Source organism: Pempheris klunzingeri, chromosome 15, assembly GCF_042242105.1.
Source record: "Pempheris klunzingeri isolate RE-2024b chromosome 15, fPemKlu1.hap1, whole genome shotgun sequence".
NCBI lineage: Eukaryota > Metazoa > Chordata > Actinopteri > Acropomatiformes > Pempheridae > Pempheris > Pempheris klunzingeri.
In genome coordinates this window covers 10,227,319-10,238,653 of record NC_092026.1, presented here as the reverse complement: position 1 = coordinate 10,238,653, position 11,335 = coordinate 10,227,319, and the positions used below count along the sequence as shown (strand labels likewise).

At 40.5% G+C, this 11,335-nt stretch overlaps 1 protein-coding gene across 2 annotated transcripts; it reads left to right on the top strand.

Moving 5' to 3' along the window:
- Positions 1-4,014: 4,014 nt before the first annotated feature.
- LOC139214331 (zinc finger protein 665-like) lies at positions 4,015-8,971 on the top strand. 2 transcript variants are annotated; one of them, XM_070845158.1, is made up of 7 exons: positions 4,015-4,103; positions 4,297-4,496; positions 5,526-5,627; positions 5,704-5,799; positions 6,001-6,111; positions 6,445-6,526; positions 6,629-8,971. In XM_070845158.1, the coding sequence occupies exons 1-7, from the start codon at positions 4,079-4,081 to the stop codon at positions 8,821-8,823; spliced, it is 2,811 nt and encodes a 936-aa protein (XP_070701259.1). In that variant the 5' UTR covers positions 4,015-4,078; the 3' UTR covers positions 8,824-8,971. The 2 variants fall into 2 exon arrangements, with proteins under 2 accessions (XP_070701259.1, XP_070701258.1); XM_070845157.1 differs by having other exon boundaries at positions 6,403-6,526.
- The last annotated feature ends 2,364 nt before the right edge of the window (positions 8,972-11,335 follow it).

The following is an 11,335-nucleotide window of genomic DNA, read 5'->3' as shown; positions in this document are numbered from 1 at the left end:
TGGTACACTGTGACAAAAGCCACTCTGGTGTCTACTATTGTTTATTAGTGTCATTTTGTATTGGCTGTTTTAAGAGGTTTTTTGTCAAAACGCTCTTGCGAGCGTATGAACCAGTCGCAGGTTATAAAAAAAATTATAGGTCACATACACATGTATGTCAGCTAATTTGACATTCAACACTTCTCACTGATGCAACACTAATTACAAAGGCTAAAAGATTAGGTTAGATTTAGAAAGTCAGTTTTAAGTGCAAGGGACAACTGAGGGAACACAAACCCTAACCCAACGTCTTTCCAATTTGGGCATAATGACAGACAAGAGCTCAGAGAATGAAAATCAAAGAAAAGAAACATAGCAAAGGGACCTTAATCAGTGATGAGGAAGCTCAAAACTTGAAATGAGAGAGCTCGGCCTAAAGTAACAGCAAAACATTAACTACTCTTTTTTTACATCACCAATTCCAAAAAGCCACTCGATTGATCCCTGAAGTTACTGAGCACATTTTGGAGTAATTGATAACATAAATAGGCAGTTAATGAGGCGTTAATCACGGTAAAGATAACGGACCCCACGGCATTTCAAATCACGTTTCCTGCAGAGCAGTGAACGGTCGTGGGCTGGGGGTGAGTATCTTTGATGTTCCTTCAATGAGCTGCAGCTTATTTCAGTGACATCAAAGCCCTCTCTGAAATGAGGGACAGAGGCACTTGATTTACTCCCACCACGGTGCAATGCAGCAACTGCCCTCAGTTGCCTCTTTTTGGTGCAAAGTTTCACTCTCTTGCATTCCTAAAGTTTAGAGAACTGGCAAGAAAGAGCTATTTTTATACAGGAAAAACATTTTGCAACAAAGAGTCAGAGGTTAGTGGATAAAGGGGCGGGAGTCTTTGCCAGGCATGGGGTAGCTAATACTGCAGCAAAGTGTGCATGTGTGTTTGTGAGAGAAAGAGGAAGAGAGCAGGAGGCTTTAAACACTCAAGAAGCATATGTTCCTGTCTCACTGCATATACAAGAGCGTGATAACCTTTCTTTCTCTGTTTCTCTCTTCCCTGCACATTATTCTGCCTACCTTAATTATCTTAAAATGATCTTAGATTACATTATCTGAAAATTTACTCCAAAAGCGTGCTGTAGCAAGGCTCAATGCTGGTATCAGCCTCAAAAGTATGTTGACTTATCCATTCCTACATCTTGTTAAGCTCGAGGCCACTTCGGCATCACTTTCCTATTAGATCATTCGTAAAGGAATCAGATAATTAAAGCTACAAGACTGGTAATTCGTCAACTGTAAGGAAGAATAGCTGTGCTGGACAATGTGGTTATGCAACTGCTGTGTCAGGCAGTGCTAATCAGCGCTCCAGCACATCACATGGGGTAATTCATAAGAGAGGAAGGGATGAACGTGCATAACATCATTTTTTAAAAAAAACTAAAACTAGGGTTTAATCAGCTCACTACAGTTGATGTCCTATGCGCAGGAGCAGGCTTCTTCTTCAATATAATAATAATATGATAATCAAAAGATATATTCTCTTTCTTTTACTTGGGCATGTGTTTTTTCTTAGCGTCAACTCTCATCTTCAGAAATACATCATGAAATTGTTGACCTATTTGTATTCTCACTGAAATTTCAAGCTTTGATTAACTTGACACAAGCACAGCCCTGATAGTTCACCTGATAAAGCGTATACCACATTTCAAGGCTGAGTTCTTACTACTGCGGCCTGGGTCTGAATCGGACCCCGGCCATTTGCTGCACGTCATCCTGTCTCTACTGTCCACTATCAAATAAAGCAAAAACTTAACTTAACACACATTTTAAGAATAAGAATGTAATCAGATCTGGTCAGATACAATTTGCAAATAGTTTTCAGCCATGTCCTGACCACTGAAATCATTACCTGCCTCACTCTTTATGCCTTAAAGGAATTATAGGAGAGTTTGTGTGTTGTGTTGTGGCTTTAAGTTTATTTCCACAGATTTTTTTTTTGTGTGAAACTAATTCAGCATAAAATCCTGGGATCAGTCCTGGTCTTCAAAAACTAGTAAACTTTCCTGTGGTTGACAACATACCTGAGACTTGTCATAAACTGTCACAATAAACTTAAAGTGACACAGTAAGCTCACCCAAAGCTGCTAAGAAGTATTTGCCAATCCTCTCTGACTCACATCTGATGGACACGTTGGCTCATAGTGTTGTTGCTATGAAGCCTCAGTAAATGTTACGTACCACTGAAAAGCAGGGAAAGCATTGTTTCTGCCGCACTCGAATAAATGTAAACTAAAATGTAAAATAAGGGGACGCTTTGCTTGAAAGAGAGTCAACAATGATGTTTTTTTACTATTTTGGATTCTGGTTTGAGCTGGTTTTCATGGATGTGATACAGGTTTTAAGGCTAAACAATCGTACAACTTCCGACTGAGCAGCCTGTCACTACAAATCTGCTGTTCCCGTTCTCCCTGTATCTCTCTGTCTGTTCCCATCTGTCATTCTCTCTCTGCATTATTATGTCTTACTCCCTCATAGTCACACACACACACACACACTCACACACACACATAGACAGACAGCACCACATTTCTTTGACACAATCTGCATGAGAATTAATTAGACAGTGGAAGTGTGGTTCATTGCCTTTTCCACTTTTCTTATTTAATTTTGGGAAATGTGAATGATAGTTATGCAATTATAATCTGTGAGGAGAACGATACCTCACACTTTCCTTTTTTTATATAGTTCTTGGCTCCACCTTCAGCATTAAGCTCCATCTTCCTTCTCCTGACAGGCAGCAGAGTGATGTGACATGATTATGTAAAGTCCACAGACTGCACCACTTCAGTGGTGAAAGTCTGATGTAATAATTTGGAAAAGAAACCAAACACAGAGCAAGAGACAGACAAATGTCAAACTGAGATAGAAATGCAACTCCTTGTTTTTACAAAACGGTCATGCACATCGACAACATTCCCTCTTGCCATTAATAGTCACTGTGAATATAATTCTCTGAAGCCTCTGAAGCCAACAGTAATGCTCATATTGTACTGTCACAGACTGTCAGGGATTGCGGTAGGATGCTCGCGACTACAGTTCCAAAAAACTGTAAACAGATGACTGCTTGCTTTTCATCTGTGTTATAATTCACTCCTGCCTGTTTTTTTCCCCTCCTCTGCCACTGTCTGTCTTTCCCTGTCTCAATATGTTTTCTACTCAGTCGGATAAATTGACAAGTACTGAATGTCAGATTAAGAGACGCTAAAATCATATCAGGCATCACATGTTGTGTGATTTGTACCTCATAAAGAACGGGGATTGTGTCTGAAAAAGGTCACAATGAAACTTAAAAAGCTGTTTAAGTCTTTCCGTATGGTCAGTGGATATAAGTTTTGCCTATACGTAAGATGGGGAGGTTAGAAGTTTACAATGTGTGAACACAATTGACCAAAGTGTGCATGTATTAATTTGGTTTTATTAGGAAAAATGTAATTATGAAGTGCCAATAAAACTAAAATAATCTCCAGCATGTAATAACATTTCGGTTTTTTTTTAAAGGCAACACTATACATTAGAAATAAAACTTTAATTAGATTATGTGCAGCTAGGTGCCACAAAAGTCTCACAAAAGCACACAAAACACTGTGATTGTTATGGTGCCAGCTGGAGGAGGCCACTCCACTTCAGAGCTGCCAAACTTATTATTCCATGTTATACTGGCGCCATCTAGTGGACTAATTTGGTAACAAATCCCCTCATACCGCACAAAATAAATCATAAACACAGACTCAATTCTAAAAACTTGTTTATGCACTGCTTATGTTTTGTCATAAAACTGAATGTGCTTCGGAAGTATTACCATAACTATTATTATAAGAACTGTACGTTACTGGAAAAACAACCTCTAATAATAATGAAACGCGCCTCTGCCCTGTACGCGTGTGCGTAACGACGTAATGCGTAAACTCCCCAAAGAGAAGTCGGATGCGTCGGACTCCGCTTCCATATTCCACAGTGGACGGTTTGGCTACGATGTCAGCTAACAGCCACCTTCAGGGCTAAAATAATTATGCCCACAACGCCAAAATGAGCAAGATATTAACGGACCCTGGTGAGAGTTAAACACATTTAACCTCCATTCAGTCCGCTTTTGCGGAAGTTAAAAAGACAGCACTAGGAAGTGATGTTTTAGGGTAACTTATCGGCTAATGTTAACGGGAACTGTGCGGAATATTGGAGCACTGCAAGAAACATGTCGCTTCAAAACAGTAACCTCAGAGTTTTTAAAACGCTTGTCTCTCCAGGTTTCCTCCCCCTTTCCTCTCTCCGGCTCATCGTCCCCCCCGTGCAGCTTGTGTCTGCAGCCCTGTGGGAGATAGTGAGGCAGGGAGCTGTCATGTACTATGGTCTGCTGGAGGACTTCGTTACCACAGTGCTGGAAAAAGTCCCTGAGCTGCTCACCTACACAGAGGGAGTTCAACTAGTCATGGGCCTTCGTGCAAAGGTGAGAGTAAGATACTAGATGTCTTAATATTTTATAATGCTGCCAAAAAAAGGGTCCAGCAAGCTGTAGAGCTTTGGCACTTTGTCTGCAGTACTTGATGTACTTTGTCTGAGTATTTTCCTTTCACTTCTATGCCACTACAAGTTCAAGGGAAATATTGTGCTTTTATACTCCAGTAATTGTGTTTAATCACAGTTACTAGTTACTCTGCAGAAAAGAAGATAAGTTTAAAGGCCCCATAGTATGCAAAATCCACTTTTTAATGTCTTTTCAGCATAAATACGTGTCCCTATTGTGTGTACAGACTGCCTAACTATGAGGAAAGACCATCCTCTCTCTTCTTCTCCTGCTTCGTCTTTCAGTCAATGTTTGTGAAAACACACCGTTTAGATTTGCCTCACTTTATGATGTCATAAGATTATCTGGTGAACATGTGACCCCCTCCAGCCCCTCAGCAGGCCGACTGTCTCCATCCACTGAAAACCTGCTGACTCCACTTGTTGTTCTTCCTCACTAAGACTGGCTCCCAGTAACAAAGAAGATGTTTAGACGAGAGTGAAGTGTGCAGATTGTTTCCGTTCCAGACAGAAGCTGAAAACCGCTGCAGCGGCCATGTCGGGCCTAAACATGAGCATAATATGGGAATATAAATCTATAATATAAATCATGAAATGGTGAATTATATTTGATGAAACTACAAAACAGTATTAAAGTAGTTAATAATAGCTACAATAGCTCCACCTCCACAGGCTATAACAATGAAATGCTGCACAACCGTCACAATAATAAAGAAATACAATTCTGTATATAATGCTATAACAGAGATAGTTGCCATTCTGCATAAGAGGTTTCTTTACCTCTTATATTTAGTTGATAATAGTGCTGGTGGTCCTGGCAGTCCTGGCCTACTAGTAAAGATTACAAACTAGCATCTTTTGATTTGGTAGAGAATCTGTTACTACAGCTTATATTGTCTCGGTTGAAAAATAAAGCCTCCTCCAAATGGTTTGTCTCCTGATATGCCTACAGGTGGTGCTAGAGTTGTGCCGCAATGATGATTTTACCAGCCCACAGGCCATCCAGCCTCATCTGGCCAGAATAAACACCTACGTTAAAAACCAGGATAAAGAGGTAGGTGCTTTTGTTAAATCTCCATCGCGTTATGTGCCGTCTTTATTTACTCTGCATGTGCTTTTTTTTTTTTCAGACTTCCTGCTCTGAGGTAAAAGCATCACTGATGAACTTCCTGAAGCTTGTTCACACTCTTGTGGATGATCAGTGCCAGAGGGACATCTTTTACCAGGTGAGTTGGTCATATTTTTTGATTCCTTATCATTATTATTATATCGTCATTTGCTGTTTGATTGTATTCAGGTTGGTTAAATGTTTTGTTCTTGACAGGACGATAGAGTCAGTGTAACTCTCAAGACCTGTAGTGGCATGAAAGGGGCCTTGCAGTATTTCATGAAACGTTATATATAATACTTTTCTCTTTATTCTTTAGAAAATCTTCCCAACAGTGTTTGGCCCTAAATATGACTCAGCCATTCAGGCTCTAATGAGAAAATTCCTCTTCAATCTGCAGAAGCTGCTGCCTGTTCCAAACCTTGAACAAGTATGTACATTGATATGTGTATATACTGCATATGTGGTTATTGGAAGAGGAAGAACAATTTCATCACAATCACCAGTATCACTAGTTTTTCCTTCTCTGTGAGATGTTGAGAAACGTTCTGGGAAATGTAGTGTTACCTGTTGTAAAAGTACACAACACAATTTTAGGGATGCCATTACAATATCATGTGAATTAATAAAATACATGACAACAAATCAGTTTAAATGTAAGGATGGAGTTAGAATATAATAATACTTTAAATTGATTTTAACTGTTCTGTCCCCTCCCAAGACCTCCCTTTGGCTCAGCCTCTCCCCTTCTATCTTGAAAGAGTGTGTAGACTTCATGAATCAACCTGAGCCCCTGGAAACACTTATTCAGCATCACAAACATCACGGGCGCAAAGTTCCACAAGGTAGTACTTTTTCATTTTCACATAATTCCAGATTGTCCTTTGTGTTATTTGATTTTGTTAAGTTTTAGCTAATTAAATTAATTTGTGTTTTTGCTTTTCTAGATATGTCTTCCTCTGGTGATGATCGCATCCTGTCCAGCCTGTCCTATCACCTACCAAATGTGGGCACTGATGAAGGAGACGCACTTGTCAAGAAGAAAGAAGAAGAAAACTCTAAGGAGAGAAGTTCAGAATTAATGAGGAATATAGAAAGAAATAGACAGCAGTATGTTGATGGTCTGAGGGAGGACCAAGGAGCCTCTGTTGAAGTAATACTTCAACCTTTTGATGAAAGTGAGTCTAATGATGATGACGACGTGCGCAAAAAATTGTTTCACCACTTGAAAAGCAGTAGGACATCCGCAAAGTCCTTCAAATGTCATGTTTGTGGCCAAGATTTTGGTTCCCATAGGACACTAAAGAAACACAAGATTGCCCAAAGTGGTTGCTTTATAAACAGAGCGAGTCAGTCAGATTCTCCAAGCCAAAGTAGCTTTTTTGAGATGATGAATTTAAATCTGAAACCGAAGACTTGTTTGGAAAATAATGCTTCTAGAAGTGAGAATGAGCTGTCATCACTGGCAAATGTCACGACAAATGACCCATCAAATCTGAATAATCCTCCAAACTTTGAGCAGTCTAACGATGACTATAGTCTTGTTTGTCAGCTTTGTGGCAAGGTTTTCACTTACCCAAAGAACTTTGACAAACACCAGAGGATTTGTGTGGTCAGCGGTAAACGACAAGCAGAGACACACCCGCAGTGTCCCACGACCTTAGCTCATCACTCCAAACCAAACCCCGCTGATAAGACCAAAGAGCCTTTCTCCAGTGAAAATGAAACTGGGCCTTCACGTGTTGTACCCGAGGAATCAATATCTTCTGACTCACCACAAGAGCAAACTTGTAAAAGAAGCAATCGTGTCAAACAATGCTCCGTATGTGGCAAAATATTCACCTGTTCTACTGACTTGACGAGGCACATGAGATGCCACACTGAACAGAGTCCTTACCTTTGTTCTCTTTGCGGGAAACACTTTGACAGCTATGAGGACTGCGAGACACACCAGGAGGGTAAATGTGGGGTCTCAAATCAGCATTCGCAGGACAACTCATTGAGCAACGCAGACAAAAGGAATCAGGAGGAAGCGGTTGCTTCAAGTGCTGTAGCTCAGATCCCAACAAACACAGATGCACCTGCCAACTCGCAGGCGTGTAAATCACCTCTGATGTGTCAGGAATGTGGCCAGGGTTTTACTTACTACAAGAGTTTTGAGAAGCATCAGAGCAAATGTTCCAAAAGGGCTCCTCGAAAGAAGAAGCGGACAAATATGACCCACTTTGTCATCAGTGCGTGTAACTTCCGGTCAGCTGACAACAGGAGCCACGCTGAGAACCAAGCAGATGGCCCCCAAGCTAAATCTCGCACTATCAAGTGCACCATGTGTGAGAAGAACTTTTCAGAAATTGTCCTCATGAAAAGACATTATTCCAAGGCACATAAAGTTAGAGGCTCATACCCGTGTCCTTTGTGCAAGAGAACTTTTGTGAGGTTGTGCGAATTGGTTCGACATCAGCAAAACAAAAAGCTGTACCAATGTGCCGCTTGCAAGAAATGCTACACAAAGCCAGGACTGCTAAACGATCACGAAAAAGTACACACTGCAAGCGTCACGCCACGCATTTGTGAAACATGCGGGAAAAGCTTCAAATCTCTCGCTTATCTGGTTCTGCACCAGAGCAAGCACAGGGAGCGGCAGCCTAGCGTTTGCTCCTACTGTGGGAAACAGTTCAGTACCAAAGACTGCCTGAGAGCACACATGGTGAGGCACACAGGCGGTTACCCGTGTCCTGTATGCGGAAAAAAATTCTATCAAAAGACATACCTCAAATGGCATCTGTACAAGCACACGGGGCAAGACCCGTACCTCTGTGACACCTGTGGGAAGGGCTGGCCGAGTGCAGCTCAGCTCAAGCTTCACATGGTTCAACATACAGAGGACAGGCCATTCAAGTGCGAAGACTGCGGCGCGTGTTACAAGAGGGGATCCCATTTGATGGCTCACTGCAGAGCCAAACACATCAGGTTGCGGCCATTCGTGTGCGAGGTTTGCAGCAAAGCCTTTAGATTAAACAGTGAGCTGAAAAAACACATGATGGTGCACACGGGGGAGCGGCCATTCACGTGTCCCAGGTGTGGCAAAACATTTACGAGAAAATCTCGCCTTAGGGAACACAGAGAAAAGGCGTGTGTGTAACTTCACGCAGCCTCATACAGAGTCACACGCCACACTACGTTGTACTAGTACATGATGCAGTGCACGTATGTACCATAAGTGCTGTCATCAACTATGATGACTTACAAGCTACAGGGCTGTAAATAAACTACAACATTTTGTGCTGATGTCCACGAGGTTTCTCTGAGGGTTATAAGAAGCTTACGGCTGTATGGTAGAAGAAGCAGTGCAGATTCACAATATGTGTGATGAGTGTTAGAACAACTGGTAAAACATGCTCACTGCTGCATAACATCTGTTGTGACGTGCCTCAATAAACCCAGAAGACACTCAATGAGTGCTTTTCATGATCAATTTGAGTCACTTTTTGGGAAGAAATGCTGTGTTGTGTGGGACAAGCATCTTGGATGTGAGGATTTGCTGCTCTCTTTTTTTAAATCATAGATTGTATATCTTAAGGTTCGGACTGTTGCCGGGCAAAACGAGCAAACCAAAAATGTCACCTTGGTCTAGACAATAGACAGACATTTATCACTATTTTCTGATGTTTATATGCCAAACTATCAACTGAATAACTGTGAAAATATATTTGATAATGGCATTAATCATACATTGCTAGTAACCGTAACAGAGTAACAGACAGCCAGAAAAAGATTTTTCAAGTGTTGCAAACAGTTTTTTGAAATAGGCTCTATATATATCTTTACTTTAGCAAACCACAATGTATTCCATTAGAATTGAAAGTCCTGCTTTCAAGCCTTTACAGATGGCAACATGAAAACCATGACTCTGCTTGTGTTATTAATTTATAGAAATATAAATATAATTTCTACTTGCTAAATGAATTAAGTGGTTAATCAATTACTGAACACGTTATTGATTAGTTAGCACATTTAACCTTGTGCAGTACCCTTCTGCTGCAGAAAATGCATTGCGCCACCAGAGAGCAGTGGTGTTCCAGGGACTGCCTCAGTTTCATCAGTCTAGCTGTATTTGATGTATAATATCTATGATTTCATTAATTTTTAATTTCACAGACCACATCCCATGAAATGGCAACATACAAGATGTTTCTATGAAAACATGTCCAGCGGTCAAAATGAAAATGACTTTCCGACTACAGAACATTTTGCATTGGGCATTGTTATGTATGACTTTAATCTTCTTTAAGTTTGAGGGGATGAAAATGCAGCTAATGCTAAAATCTTTCATTAGATCTGTTGTCTCAAACATCAGAGACCTATTTTCTTTACTGAGACGTGTCTCTGCAGAGCACAGAGAAACCTTCAGTTTGGAATTTTCCACTTAATCTCTTTTTCCCCTCTCTCTGCTAATTAAGAAACAGTGTTGCAGGCAAGGTGATTGAGGGTGACAGACAGCTGCTTTTTTGGGGGCGAAACAAATGATTCTAATAACAGCACAGGAGGGATACAAGGACGTTTGAGTTGGTCCTGTTTGATCAAAGGTGCAGTGAGGGAAAAGGGAACACTGCATCCTTTCCTATCTCGCTGCACATGCAGTCTTTAGAAAGGACTGTGGACACTGTGTTTTAAGGTCATAAGGTTCGGTTACATGCTTGCAAAATCACACTACTTGACGGCAAGCAAGTGAAAACTGAGGAAAGAAAATCTCCATATAAAAGCAATCTTTAGTGGGTAGACTGTGCCACTCCTCTGGGATGTTCTGGTTGTCTCTGTCTGCAGAGACACTAGGATTTTTCTCTTACTGAAACCTCCATCTGTCCTGCTCCATCTTGATGAAAACCGCAGTATGGAGTGGACTATCAACTAAAGCGCGTAGGTCCCTTCTGGCCTCTTGTGGCTAAGACTAATATCTCCTGGTCTCAGGCACAGGCAGCTCAGCATTATATAACATGTCACATGAAAGAGTTTTCCTCATTCCTGAAGAGCCATGACTGGTGTCATAATCGCAGGTGTACTACAGACTAACTCCCTTTAGACCACGAATACAACGATCTATATAGTATAAGCCATTTTAAATTTGTAACGCCTTCTGCTGCTGATCGAGAAATGCTGTTTTATGTGTATATGACCAGAATCAAGAACAAATGACTGACCAAATGACGAAAGAAATTCCAGTATCATGCTTTTAAAAAAGTAGTTAACTCTCTATGATAAAAAACTGTCTGGTTAAGGTAAGGTGAACATTTTTTTGCTCATACTTCTTTATCTGTTTTAGTGCATCCTTGTGGTTTGAGGTGCTAAGAGTGAAATTTTGCATCGAGTCAGAGACTTGAGTCAGCATGTCGTTCCTCATATAGATACAAAAATATGAAAAACAAGCTTTGGCCATTCGATTTTTGTGCTTAGCTAGTTTTAAAAAGCATATGTGTGGAATATTTATACAGCTATTGCATTTACAAATTGAAATGATTCTGATAACATTACATTTGATTATATTTTATTTACCTGCATCACTGCATTGCATGTCTGTCAAGTGTGTTTTTGATACTACCAGTAGAATTCTTCTGAATTTTTCCAAATCTATACATAGGGCCTTTAATTTAATTTTA